The sequence below is a fragment of the Glandiceps talaboti genome, chromosome 1 (genome assembly GCF_964340395.1).
Source record: "Glandiceps talaboti chromosome 1, keGlaTala1.1, whole genome shotgun sequence".
In the NCBI taxonomy this organism is placed as follows: domain Eukaryota; kingdom Metazoa; phylum Hemichordata; class Enteropneusta; family Spengelidae; genus Glandiceps; species Glandiceps talaboti.
Genome location: NC_135549.1, coordinates 22,076,432 through 22,092,282, shown reverse-complemented (window position 1 = coordinate 22,092,282; position 15,851 = coordinate 22,076,432). Strand labels below are relative to the sequence as shown.

Sequence of the window (15,851 nt, the reverse complement as noted above, 5' to 3'; positions counted from 1 at the left end):
GGAGGGCTACTAAATAGTGTGTGTGATCCTCTAACTCTGTGATTTTATATCATAAAATCAATTTTACAAAAGGTATTATTATAAAAATTGTGCCATATTGATACATGAAAAATTAATGAAACTCCTGAAAAGCAACAATAACAATTACTGCTTTTGCAGAAAAATAGTAAAGTTAGTCTAAATATTCAATACCTGTGATAGGCTAACCAGGGTTTTTTGTGATTTTTTTGTCAGCTTTTGATTAGGTTTATGATGTTGAAATAAACTGATTGCACTTATACAGACTCTGCCTGCTGTCTGGAGAAGATAATTTATTATCCAGTGAGAGTAGTACACACATTTATCTGACAACTGTCGAGTGAGGGCGCTATTCTGCTTTGGCGAAATATTGTCTAGAGAGGGCGCCCTACCTATGCTGACATCTCCTAGACATTTGCCATACTGCTACACATCAGCCCACAATGAAATCATTGTTAAAGTTAGTATCTATACTCTGTGATAAAATTTCAGTCAAGCAGAAGTTTACATTTGGTCTCTACAAACATTGTAACTATATAAATAACATATAATAAAGACCTTAGAACTTCACACGAAAACAAACCATTTACAACGAACTTGATTTTCTTTGCAATATGCAGCACTTCATAACAAACAAACAAATCAGACAAAAAACTTGAACTCTAATTTGGGTTCATGCCTCCCAGTGTTGTCAGATTCATTGCAAAACAAGTTCAAGGGTGGATATGTAAGACAGATCTTGTTACGATCTACAATTCAATTCACTCATTCATTCATTCACTATTCGCATCATTGTGCTTGGATACGATCAATCAACTGCCTGGGAATGCCCAATGACACCAGTGTGGAATGAGAGAGTTTTTCTAGTCTTGGTATAAGAGATACAACTTTGAACCAGCACAGTTCCAGTAGTGATGGTACATACAACCAGATTCTGTACAGTTCAGCCGTTCTTTCGTCTCCATATATGGATGTTACTCCGCCATGGATATACATACATCCAGCCTACAGACAGAAAAGAGAACATTCCAATGATTAATAATAAGTTTAATACACACACTAACATATAATTACATAATAATTAGATACTAATCCCAATCATTTTCTTCGTTCATCCAAGGATACCACTTACAAGTGACCTAAGGGGCCTTGTCACTACAAGTCTAGCAACTCAGTGACAAACCCTTAGTTTACAAGTAATGGAATAATATAATAATACCTCCTTAAGAACAGTTCATGCAAAATCGGGGAAAAATAAAGGCGATTTAGAATGTTTTGACTAATATTTCGAGCACCACAGAACCAGTGACGTAGGACGACCTGGGTACATTATCCATATTTTCTGTTCAAAGACAATAACTTGCCTTGAGCAAGGAATACAATATTGGATCTAGGCTATAACTAGGGGATAACACGGTGTGGGAATAATAAAGTAAAATGGTATGGGGATTGGGTGGTTGCCTCAAATTCCACCTACATCACTACACAAAATGTTTACCACTTTGGAAGTCGGGTTAGGGTGATCTACTCAAACACACACACATCTCCATCACTGCCAAACAAGTTCACTTTTTCTCATACGATCAGTTCACAATTTTGCCACATGTGAAGTGATATGAAGAGCACTAAAAACACCCATTTCATGTTTACCCTCCCAAATTAGAGTTACTGAGTACACCGCTTCATTTGCCATAACATGGTTTTCTAGTTTGTGAACTTATCAAATTTTGGCTACAGCACAGACATCAACTCTATGTACTGTATCACACCCCACAGTCAATTCAAAGAAGAAGTACACATCTGTTGCTATTCTGGTATACATTTCATATATTGTCATCTGATTCATTAAAAAGTCAACTTTACAGAATATAGTCATTCTGTATATTTAACTGATTTCCTTGAAAAATGAAATGTGTGGCTATATCAATGCACAAAAAGAAACTTGCTTGAACCAACATTTTCTGGATATTTCAAATATTGGTCTATATTTCTCCCATGACCTTAAAGGCAAATTGTAAATATTGAACTTGTTTTCAGAAATAAGAGACAGACAATGTACAAATTATATTACTATTACATACTATCAGATTTCATCAAAAGTTTTCGCTACAGCAAAACAAAATGAGAACGTTGTGAACTTTCCAGTGCTGAAAAACTGTGTTGATAAATGAGAGACGGAACAAGATATGCAATAATGTAGGAATAATCTCAGACTGCAATCATTATGTGATCTAATTGATATACAGTGTCCTGGATTCCCTCATGTCCATATCTACTTTCATCTATGTCCATTTCCCAAGGCAGTACTTGAGATAAAACACTATCTCCCTGGTGACACACCTATCTGGGCAGAATGATGGATGGTACAAAATTTCCACTTCTTTCGACCTTGACCTTTGCGGTGGCAAGATGAAACCGATATCAAATATCCTGACAAGCCAGCCGTGCATAGCGATGCATTCCCTTCAGAGATCAGCGCACACATAAGTCCCATCCTGGTATTCCTATTAAAATCATCTTGAGTGGATACATGGCACGATGATTTATAAAGTTGACTAATTAGAAAGTAATCATTACTGTAATTTAGTCTGATGAAATATTGCTGCCTATAAATTGTTACCTGACTTGCAACTCTCTTACCAATAAACATAATCAGTTTTACCAATTTAAAATAAAAAAGTTCATAATGGCAAATGATCAAAATCCACTGTAGTGCAGTCACTTGATCGTACTTGACCTGGCCTGACCTGACCTAAGCTGACATGATGAAGCTTTACCCATTCCTTCCTAAAGTAAACACTTAGTCCCATTTGCTCTGTATTTTTTTTCTATCAGATTACTGTACATGGTAACCTTGGTTTGTGTGTTGACTGTGATGGTGCTCATTTATTTCATTTCATCAAGTCCATCTCACATGAATGAACACAGGCATTATCGTTCTTTATTTAGGCTTCTTAACACCAATGGTTTTACAACTTACAATTTTACATCTGTTGCTCAGCAAATAAACTCTATTGTGCACAATATGTCTTGAAATCTGATTTGCTAGGTAATTTGCGGATCAAAAAAATTTAGTCCTTCATGGCCAAAATGAGGGACATGTTGCGTTATCAGTATATTGGGTACAAGATGAAAGAGCCATTTTTATTACCACTGGCACAGTACTTGCTACACTTTGCATTCAATAATGCCAGGTTGGTACATAGCACCAGCTACAATAGTTCCACTATCTCTGACAACAGAATCACAATTGGCAATATTTCCTTACATAAATCATTGTCTGATAAAGTGTCATTTATCTTGTATACATTTCTTATTATAATACCAAACGTTTTATCCAAGTTGATCCGTGACTAAATAATTCAACCGGTCTTTGATGAGAAAGTAAGTGAAAAATAATCACATGACAAAAAAAAGTATAAATTATATGTCTCTATATAAACCAAGAAATCATATTTCAAAATCAACCAAGCATGGCAATGCCTTCCATCTGGGATATATCTAGTATGCATGTACACCTTACACCTGGACCCCAAAACAATCATACAAAAAGAAATAAAAGATGACCAGCAAAAACTACACTTACAATACAAAATCCATGAAAACCTAGTGACAGACTGACACCCACATACAGCCTACAGGGTAATAATAAATGCTATCAATGAGTGTGTCACACAGTGGAATCACTTTACCTGGATGTTATAGGTTGTAATGTCAACTGATCTGTCTGGACTATAAATTAAACTAATTAAGAATTACAACATAATTACAGTATTACTATAATTCTGATACTGTACATGTATACTGTCCATATTATATATTAATTTCATAGCATACCACATAAATCAAGGAATCTAACCAGTTTTTCTCATCATGGGGTGTATGTCTCTATCAGCATGTATAACTCCATGTATCAAAATTGAAATTAAAAACTTCACTGCATTTAAAACTGTTATGTATTTTTGCATGGTAGCTGAACACGTACACCAGTCCTATAGTTTTACAAAATCCCATACCTGACACATCAATTGACAACTCTGTATGTTTTGGTATGAAAAACTTTGAGAACAACCCCCCCCCCCCCCCCCCCACCACCACCACCACCACCACCACCACCATCCCAATTACATTAGTACCCGGCCTCTCAGTGTACACTCAACCACTACTATCACACTATCGATGTTGACTCCTCCCAAATAAGTTTTACTGCCTAATATCTTTACCTATTTTGTACACAGGATTTTAGGTGCGAAACAGGGCCTCACTTACAGACTCGGACATTTAGGTGAGAAAGAGGGCCTCACTTAATACAGACTTGGCCATTTGAAAGTTATCAAACTGAATAAAGTGATTGTAACACGACACCTGTCAAGTTACTATGTAATGTCATATGATATATATGATGATATTTAAATGTCTTGTCATTGAACATTGTTATTATGATTTTAGCGTTATTAACAACTGTGATCGATGAGGTGTACATTATTATGTGTTTGTGTCTGTGTGTGTTGTAAACTGTTAGCGGATGTACCAAGCCTAAAAATAGGAAATAGAAAAGTACCAAGCTGACACCACAACAATGCTACGTAATTCAGCTGGTACCACCTACATACAATGAGTCATTTCATACTGAATAATATCAAAACACCATGTTCTATTGTCATTGTGTGTTTTGTCCAACATTTAGGGTCAACTTATCATTCTTAATGATGTCAATTTCCATGTCAATTTCTATCCTAGCAATTACATTTCCTTGCTGTCATATATTTAGTTCATTTCCTTTCATCTCTGTCCTATTGTTATTCATTGCATTTTCGATTTATCTTATTATCTTTTTTACAACTGCATAAAACTCTTGTCATTAACTACCATACAATCATTTTTATGAGTATTTTGCTTCATTTTCCTCCTAATAGCACTATGAAAGTAGTTTATTATTTCCTTTCCAACTTTCCTTTCAATTAATTCAGATAATGGCATATTATTTATTACGCTTTAGTTTGTTATATTCCTATCCCACCCCATCCCATCAGTACCACTATCTTGTTATTTATTAGCCTTTATCAACTCATGATTTAATTAACACTTTCTAACATCTGAATCTGAAATATGTAACATCATGTCCATAAGGGCAAATAAAAAAAATAGCGTGTTTCCAATAACCCGACTGACCCTACACGTAGTTTAAGCTGCCGACCCTAACAGTTTTTACATGCAAAGAGGTAAAATTATGACAATTTACTCGTATTTCCCTGTACATTTTCTTGCCAAAGTTTCTTTGGTTACTGTTTTGAAATTTCTGTCATTTCAGTCTATAACTTTTTGTTACAGCACAGTCTGCATATTGTGTTTGTCTACTTTTGAATCACATATTTGTCTTCATTTGCTTCTTTTACACCTCATCAACTGTTACGAAAGTATTTTGACCAACAAGTATCTTGTCTTTGGGTCAAAGCAATTTGAAATAATAACATGTAAAATAAAATAAAATAAAATGCTGACCTACCTACCTACCCTAAATTTCCAAATAGTTCACTCATAATTGTAACTAAATTCACCATATTGTCTACTCTTAGAGCAAAGTATCAAGTGTCAAATGAGACCAGGGTCAATGCTACAGGCCAATATTTTGTGGCTATGATATAGAATTCTTTGACTTAACTTTGGCATGAGTATACCGGTACATGATAAATCAGCTATTTCAGGACTTACCCAGAATAATTTGAAATATCCAGAATTTCAAAGAATACATGTGAACCCAGCCATCTTTCATATCACTATTCATATCATTTCATATTTGTTACAAACTTAGCTATATACACATTTTATTTATATTAACAGAAATGATACTTACTCACTATGATATACTTGGATAACTTTATGACATTAGAATATTTGCATGGAGGCATTCAACTCTAAGGTCCTACCTAAAGTAGGTCAGTTTTACTGTTTACGCATAGGATGGTAAATTTCTTTTTGAATTTTTTTGAACACCCTTGGCACTGATTTCCCTAAAAAGTCAAACTTTTTAAATCTCTACAAACTTCGCCATATGAAAACTTGTTCCCAGTCCTTTTGAAATAAGAAAATAAATTTTGGGTGTTCATCATCTTGTTTTCAAGCAAATCTACTTTAATTTCCAATTTTAAAACAGTATTCAGAAGTCATATGGCTTAATTTTTATTACAAAATTTGTGCATTTACCCCTTTTTTTCTTGACTGAAATGAGAATGGGGTTGAATTTTCTTAAACAATGTAACAATGAAAGTTTAGGATTACTATTTCCGAGGTGCAGTTACAAAACAAACTGTACACGACTTTAAATGATATTTTGTTGGTTTCCTAAAGTCAGGAGGCTTTCAGGATCTGTGTTTAACATTGTGTTCACATCAACACCAAAGTGTCCTTCACCTGATGGTGGATTTAGATGGATTTGTTGCGGGTTTGCACTACAAGTTGTGTTCTTGTGCATAATCTGTAAATACTTACTGGAGTAATGGCTGCTGAATGGAAATACACTGGTTGAGGGAGTCTTGCCCGTAGTCTTGTCCACTGTAAATTATCTAAAGTCAATCTCCATATATCACCAAATATACGGTGTTCATCATATCCACCACATATGAACACATCTGTCAAACAAGAATACTAACAACTTTAAGTAAATATAGAAATATATATATGTCATGGTACATGTATCTATAATAACACTATACAAATGATACGAATCGTATTTAAATCAAAACATGTTTCTATAACAATACACAATGTGTACATTTTGAAAATGATATCGTAAATATTCAAATCCAAATCATAGCTATCATGCTTTCTATAATGACTAATATATCGCATTTATTATGCAAAATTATCTCATAAATATTCCAATCATAGCTATCATGCTTTCTATAATGACAAATATATAGCATTTATGCAAATGATGTCATAAATATTCAAATTATAGCTGTTATCTTTCTATGACAAATATATAACATTTATTATGCAAATGATATCATAAATATTCAAATCATAGCTGTTATCTTTCTATGACAAATATATAACATTTATTATGCAAATGATATAAATATTCAAATCATATTTATCAAGCTTTCTATAAATTTACATCACTCAAAAAGTTTTATATTTCATTTTGAAGATACACATATGGTAAAAAAAAAGATTATTGTATAATTTTAGTTACATAAAGTTTTATTAATTGTTAATTTTTTTCCAGTCCTTAGTTTTAATTGTTGTTCATTTCTTTCTATGAATGTACATGGAAAACCAATTTCCAATGCATTTTTATGCAAATGGCCATAAAGTATTAATATGAAAACATGAGATTACATAATGAAAACCTGTTGCTTCAAAATCTTGTCGAGATATTGAAATGTTCTGTCTCAAGGATCACAATATGCAGGAGATGGGAATAAAAAATTTATGATAGCTGATAAATTATTGAATAAAAAATAGGTGCATATTAATATGCATATGACAAAAACAGGATCCAACTGATGATTATTGAATGAGTTTTACAGAAATTTCACGTAATCCGTTCTTTGCACATGTATGTGGGTGGTACAGGTATAGAACATCTTACGGCAGAAAGTTGAATCTTTCTAATCTTTCAACGATTTGGGAAATGACTTGCTATTTAATCTGTGTATGTCACGCAAGGACTTAAGTCTTTCAATGTGTTAAAGGAAATATTATACAAACATAAGGATTATTTTCCTGTTGTTGGTTTGTATTTATAGATCATTGCATTTCAAACTTCAGAATGTTCCATCATATGGTAGTTGCATCATTCTCAAATGTTGTAGACTATAAAGACGTTTCTCTAACCAAACTAAAATGGAAATATCAAAACTTATGACATATTTGAACACATTTGCTTGGGTGTTTTTTTTTATAATGTTCCATCTACAGTGTTGTGCTACATCACAAAAGATGTGGAGTCATCTTTAGAGAGGTCGGCTTGAAATCTGTCAGCTGTAAGTTCTAGCCTCGCCTCACCACTGCCGCTGTTTTTTTCTGAATGACAAAATATTACTCCTGAACCCGTCTGTGTTATAAGTTGTAAAATTCCAATATTAAAGTGTGAGGGAGAAATCTGGTAAATTTACATGCATCTTTTTAATTGTTGAAACATACATGTAATTCTAATGGGAATCCTCGTAAAAAAATTTGGAACTTGCCAAATATTTTACCTACTTTTCAAGCTTCACAAAAACACTGAATATCAACTTAATGCAGCTCTCAGTATTAAAATGACTGAAATTGATTTAAAGTATACAAACCGTTTTTTTTTTTGTACTAAAATACCACTAGTAAGTTTTTTACGTATTTTTTTTTGACAGTATAACCACTACTTACCATTTCCTTGCTGGACACAGCTGTGACATCGTCTTGGGGATGGATAGTGACCTGTGTGAATGGCTGGTTTAGTTTCTAAAAATTCCCACTTTTTAGTCTCTAGATTAAAACTATGGATCTGGGAAAAAATGAACCAAAAAAGTATGGAAATAAATACTTGGGATATCAAAGGACAAGTAACAAGATTGTCACAGAGATTGACAAATACAAAACATGTACAAAGATTGTCCCGACAAGATGATTGTGGTAAATATGACGTCATCAACAGAGGTTTCCCATTAACCCTTTTAGGAAATCCCCAAACTAGCAGAACACATGTTAAGTGCAGTAGGGTTTCTTTACAAGATCTCAAAGTTGAGTAAGTTACCGAGGTGCTATTTTATCACAACAAAACATATATGTATTAGTTAATAGGAATAATCGATACAAGTGTATACTCATTGCAGAAATACATGTCAGTCTAACTCGACTTTTCCCTTTTTGTGTGACATTACAATGTATGTGGTGGTTTTGTAATTTGGGCTTTAAGGAATGTATTGACATGCAAACGATACTTAATTAAACTTTTAAGAAATCACCAAACTCTGATTATTAAGGATAAACAGCATTTAAGATGCTGAACAGTACATGTTTGCTCTTGACACACATAATTCCAGTGATCTTGCATGAAATTTTAACTTGCACATCAATCATTCTCATTGTGCTATTTACTGATCACACATTGTTTGCAGAAAGTCACTCACACTATCATTTCCATATTCATGATTTCAACAAGTGATCGTTGCAACTTTAGACACTTGTGAACGACTGATAACGAAATTGACACAGATCACAGCACTCTCCTGGGCAAATACTATGCACGGGACAAGTTTCTCCAATTACAAAGTCAGTCTCCATAGGCCTCTTCAGTTCAAAATGATTTAAGCAACTTGATTAAGTTAATTTCAGTTTGACTAGGGGAAAGACATTTATCTAGTAACCAAAGACAAGGAAGCATATACATCAATCTACCTCTAGGGTATACCAAAGGAGGTCACACGGCATTCAATTTGATAATTAGTGGTCTGTCTGCTACTGATACTAAGAGATGAACAGAGATATGTCCTGACAGTCATGATATGCCACCTGTTCCATAGGCATGGCCGTAATAACCTACAAGGTTCATACCACACTATACCACATCAAAGCCAAGCTTCTAGGTTTATGCATTGCTGCCACAAGAAAGGAAGGTTACAAGATTCATAGATACTGTACTACATGTACATGTATATCATATGATTATGAAAGCCAAGTAAACACATTTGAACAAAAAATATGGGATTTATTCCTATTGTTCTTTGTCATGACTATCTGTCTACAACATTTGTTCTGCAGTGCTTGAAGTAAATATCAACCAAAATGTTCACAATTGACATTATTTTTCTGATTTTTCATATCAAAATTACTCTTGTGATACTTCTAAATTAATATGGAAGATACTCTTGACCTAAAGGCTTATTGACTCTACAGTCTTTAGCTCGTGGTGACAAGACCCCTTAGGCTACTCATATCATTCCATGGTTGAAAGAAGACACGTGGGGGGGGGGGGGAATAATATCTAATTGTACAATAATATGCAAATGCACTTCAAGTAAAGCAAGGCTCAACTTCACAAGCTTCCGCTATACAAAGTTGTACTGTGAATTCAATATTTGCACTGTTCTGGCAGTCATTTGTATTATCATTTATTGTAAAAACAGGTGTCAATATTTGAAAACAGTAAAAATATTGTAAAATGGCAGAAATGTTAACTACAAATTTATGAATTTAAATACTAATAGCACAAGCTATAACTCTGATAATTTCCTTCACTCAGTCAGAAAACACTTGTGGTTTGTATCCCGTTGTTGTCCCAGAGTCATCCCAGAGTACAGTGATGGCCATATGGGTAACATTCATGTTACTCAATAGAGTAGAGTATAGGGATAATATCTGAACTTAGAAATGTGGCCCAGACTCAATCTGATTACCCAAGCTTAATTTTCAGAAAAATGAAAATTTAAAAAAAAAACACACCATGATTATGCCATTTTTAAGCACCTAAAAACTTTGTTAAGAAATAATGAAAAGTAATGGGCCAATGATCCCCATACACTCAGAATTCCCTGGATGGATCTATTATTACAATATGAATTGACAGATATGAAATTAAACTCTCGAAACGAGAAAACGAATTTCAAAAGAAAAATAGCATAAGAGATTATTATTGAAAGCTGTAATGAATGGAGAAACTCACTCACTGTCAGCTTTTACTGACAATGCAAAAAAGCAAGTGAAAAATTTATGACCCAAGTGGCCACTAGGTCAAGGTAGAAATACACTTTCATTAACAGAAAGGACACTTAAAACCTTGTATTACATTTTGAGAGGCATCTCATGATTTATTCCCTCATATATGAGCCTAAAGTACATGAAGTATGTGGACAGCTAAGTCAGGTTTATATGAGACAAGTTGAAACTCATTGGCCAATGTAGATTTCTAAAATTTGCATAACTCTTTGGCAAATTATCAAATGTGTTTCAGGCACACATGCCTTGTTTCAGTTGAAGTTTATATAGGGGGGTCATAAAACCACGGTTGGTGAACAGCAATTATAGCTGTACTGCAAAACCACAAAACAAAGATAAGCTCTTAAAGCAAGTTAAATTAGGCATTAACTGTAAAAACCTAGACAGATGAAATCTAAAAGGCAATGAAGTACAGCTAGATGTACCTTGAAGTAACAGATTGAGAATGAACAGTCATGCTCGGATTAGCAACAATATTTTTGTGGTCATCAATGCTAACCTTGTTGTAGTCAAAATTAAGAATGGTACCATCAGAGATGTCTGTAATTTCACCAGTTAAAAGACAACTATTTTGACCATACATAACTTGATAAATCATCAAAAATAGAAACTTCAGATGAACTCACAAAATGAACAAATCTCAAAGCATTCTACCCAAGGTGCTAAATACAATGTACTGATATGAGTGTGCAGATCAACTCAATAAGAAGATGAAACATAACCAATCGCAAATCAAAGGCAATCACTCAGACTATTATCAAGGTGGTGGAGAGAAACAGGTGCAAAGAATAAAGTACAAGGGAGTGTATCTATATGGAGAAGATTTAGAGTCAAGATGGGCGAATGGTTAGAGTTGCCGGCTTGGAATTGCAGGTTGCAGGTTTGTGCCCCATTGCTGCCATTTATTTCTGAGTGGCTAAAGTCCTTGTGCAAGATTTGAACCATGACTGTGCCTCAGTCAACCCAGCTGTATAATTGGGGACCTGGTAGGATAGAGGTTGCAATGTGAATGCTTTAATCCTATGCACTTATAAAGGCTCCAATGGATTGTATGCTCCCCGGGGAGTTGAGGAAGTACAGGTATAAAGGGCCATTGTTCCACTACAGATCTGTACCTGGAGTAATAATTGTAAAGTGCTTTAAGCACAAAGTCGGAAAGCGCTATTAAAAAACCCAACATTATTATTATTAATAAGAAATTGTTGACGGTTTAACAAACCAGAAAATCTTATCCAACTTCTCTACTAGAAGTCTTAACAATTAAGTCATTGATAATACTTATTAATAGCTGCAATTACTTGTGAAGAAGATGGGGAGCAATATATGACAAAAGGGGAAATTATATAATTCTCAGAACTGTATTCCACCATGAGACTTTGAGTTTACAGGGACTGTTCATTTTCTTGAAAACAGATCACAAATTTCAGTTTCGCAAATAACTTGTCAAAAGCTTTGACTAACTTCCATAAGTGTCAGAGCTGTTTGATTTGTGAGAAAATCAGTCCCTGGTTAAATCTTTCCTAGTGGACACATTTAAAATGTCAGTTTGATATATTTTACCCTACAGAAGAACTACAAAATTTCAATTGCTTCCTGGATCTCTTAGGAAATTACAATAAAGTAGCTATCACTACTGAGCCATTAAATCCCTTGAAGCCTTTGGTTGTTGTAAAAACATAGGATTTGGAAACATTCAAACAAGGAACTCCTAGAAGCTGTTGTTTGTTGTAAAAACATGGCATTTGGAAACATTCAAACAAGGAACTCCTAGAAGCAGTTGTTTGTTGTAAAAACATGGGATTCGGAAACATTCAAACAAACCTCTAGTCTGAAGTACATCAACAAAATGTAGCACTATCATTGTTTGTACAAGAATTGTATTGTTATTGCAAGTAAACATGGATAATTTCAGATAGGTTTATCACTACATAACATACTTAAACCAACCCAGAACATGACATGACACAATATGATACAACAAAACACAACACATAACATGACATGACATGACATGACACAATACATGACACAACATGGAAAGACATGACACATGACACAACACAACCAGACATGACACAAAACAACACAAAATGATGATTCACATTACAAAACAACACAATGCACCACAACACACCACACCACAACACACCACAACACAACACAACACAACACAACACAACACAACACAACACAAAAGAAAGCAGCACAACACATTAACACTACATACAAAATGCAACACAGTGCAATGCCTAGTCTGCAACTAACTAGATTTTGTTGAAATAAATCAGAAAAGCTTAACAAATGTATGACAGATAATATCACATACATTTATTTATTACACTTTTCATTCTACCCTGAATTACATCAAGACAGTGAAAAAAGTTATTTGATTATATAAATTATGTTTGTCCAAATGTTAATTTGCTTGTTGTTACACCTAGGCATGGCAAATTGCCCTTTCTCTTTGCTTTATTTCCTAAACACTGATGATACGTTTCGAATGCAGAGACCAGACACAAAGTGATTGAATCAGTATGCCTGCGATAATTCAAACTTTTGCACAGAGTATCTCTACATTACATTTTGTACATGTACATGCACTATTATCATTATGAAGCTGTGGATATTTCAGAGTGTATCTAATACTAGACAGGCATGTCATATCTCTTCCATCATTCAGTGATGTATATAAAAAGCCTAAGAAATACTGATGCGATGGTAATGCTTGATTGAAAATGAAGCTTATAGTAGATACCTAAAATATAAGTCTTAGAGAGATTTTATGGTGAATTACCTCAAAGATTATTTATTAACTCTCCATCCCTGCTCTTTGAAATTCAAGGTAGATGGTGGAATATTAGAGAATGAAACATGTCTATCGTATTTTTTACATTTTATCTCAAATAGCTATCAAAGAAAATTAATAATTCTTTTAAATATAAAAAGACTGCTATCTGATTAGTTTTATGTTTTGCAAAAGAAATGAGAGAGTTTTCATATGCTTTAGTTTTGAAAGATAGAGTTAATAATTGTTTTGTCTTTCTATTTATCATATTCGCAAATCACAAATACATGTGTGTTGGTGGTAGATCTGTTTCTCTTGTTCCATTTGCAATATTTCTGTATTTTCTGAGAAATATGGTTAAAGGATCCAAAATATTTTATGACTCCACATCACATATTTGCTGTCTAACTTTTCCAATTGTCATTACATACACAAACAAATCCATTGTTTGGTCTTTGCTAAAAAAAATTGTACTATTATTAAATGTTCTGAAAACACTCACCTTGTCAAGGGGGTAAACACTCCAGGAAGTACCTCCTCCTAACACATACAGCCTCTTGCCATCACTTGCCATCTCATGTCGATATCTAGGCTCTGGAATCGGTAGCTCATGATTATGATATGTGTCTCTACCGTGAATAAGTTTTTCTATTGCAGCTTCAGTATCAAAAAGTCTGTCCCAGACTCTGGTTTGGAGGTTGAGTTGGTGAACATCTGAGTTATACTGCCAACCTGTGGTTCCCCCTTGCACATACAGGCTGGAACCCACCAAAGATACTGACTGTAAAGAAGAAAGGAAAAGTAAGGCATAAGAATGTTAACCTGTCAATGTTGAAGGGGCACAAGCTGGGTTTATAAGCTTTTTACTCTACTTTGATTAAACTATTCTTAATGTTAAATGTTGATGCATTGGTCCTTTTTTGCATTACAGTTTGTCTTCTGGCATTGTTAAAACTGTTGATTCCATAGTACATTTTTGATACGTATGATAACTTACAGCATCGGATTGTTTATAACTTATATCCTAATACCAGGTTTGAGTTAAGTCAATTACAAGTGACAGTTAAGTGTACATATTCAGTAATTAGAATACTGTGAGTAACTTTTAATATGCATGAAAAAATTACATCCCAGAAACATATAAACTCAGATTGTGCCCCTTTACCACACTGAAACTTTAGTTCTGTATTCATTTTACTGGAGAACTAGACACTGTGATCATGGTTGGACAGCAATCATTAGGTTTTTTATTGTTGGACCATTGTAGGTAAGTTGCAGTCTATTAAAAACACTGAGATGAGGTCAACAAAAGGGTATGATTTACAGGTGACTTGTTTTGGCATTCACTCATTTGTTTAGTAGGCTTTAATAATCTTGTTAAGGTAAAGTGTACACCATTACATGTATATGACAGCCAAGTCTTATATGCCTCAACGTACATGTACATGTACACATGCCACCTAAAAGTAGGAAACATCTGGGATAGCAGCTGGACAGGATAGCAATACATAATACTCAAGCACACACACACACACACACACACCAATGTTAAAAAGTACAGTAAAACCATGTGAATGGACAATGTGTGTGTACACATGCTACCTCAGAGCAGGAAACATGTGAAATAGTTGCTGGGCAGGATAGACACAATCCTCAAGCACACAGTGACACACACTCCAATGTTAGTACAGTAAAACAATGCTAATGGACAGTATGTGTGTACACATTCTATCTGTGAGCAGGAAACATGTGAAATAGTTGCTGGACAGGATAGACACAATCCTCAAGCACACACACTAATGTTAGTACAGTAAAACAATGCTAATGGACAATGTGTGTGTACACATGCTACCTGAGAGCAGGAAACATGTGAAATAGTTGCTGGACAGGATAGACACAATCCTCAAGCACAGAGTGACACACACTCCATTGTTAGTACAGTAAAACAATGCGAATGGACAGTATGTGTGTACACATGCTAACTGAAAGCAGGAAACTAGTTAAATAGTTGCTGGACAGGATAGACACAATCCTCAAGCACACACACTAATGTTAGTACAGTAAAACAATGCTAATGGACAATGTATGTGTACACATGCTATCTGAGAGCAGGAAACATGTGAAATAGTAGACACAATCCTCATACACACACACACCAATGTTAGTACAGTATTAATGTCACATCCTTGTCCTTGCTCTGCATGTAGCTTAGTCCTTGGCACTCTGTATTTCATGAATGCCAAACTCAATGTAGTTACACATTTATTAGAAACCTGTTCTGTTTACAGCTGGCCTATACATGTATGCCACAATTGCACTAGTAATATCAGTGTTCTCCCCAGGATAGAAT

At 34.4% G+C, this 15,851-nt stretch overlaps 1 protein-coding gene across 1 annotated transcript in view; it reads right to left on the bottom strand.

Moving 5' to 3' along the window:
* Nucleotides 1–807: 807 nt before the first annotated feature.
* Nucleotides 808–15,851, bottom strand: part of LOC144441064 (kelch domain-containing protein 10-like) — a 66,103-nt gene continuing 51,059 nt past the window's right edge. Inside the window, exons 4-7 of the mRNA XM_078130589.1 lie at nt 14,004–14,282; nt 8,389–8,506; nt 6,508–6,647; nt 808–1,023 (exon numbers count right to left, since the gene is read on the bottom strand). Of these exons, the coding sequence (XP_077986715.1) occupies nt 808–1,023; nt 6,508–6,647; nt 8,389–8,506; nt 14,004–14,282 (753 nt within the window). The remainder of the gene's footprint in view (nt 1,024–6,507; nt 6,648–8,388; nt 8,507–14,003; nt 14,283–15,851) is intronic.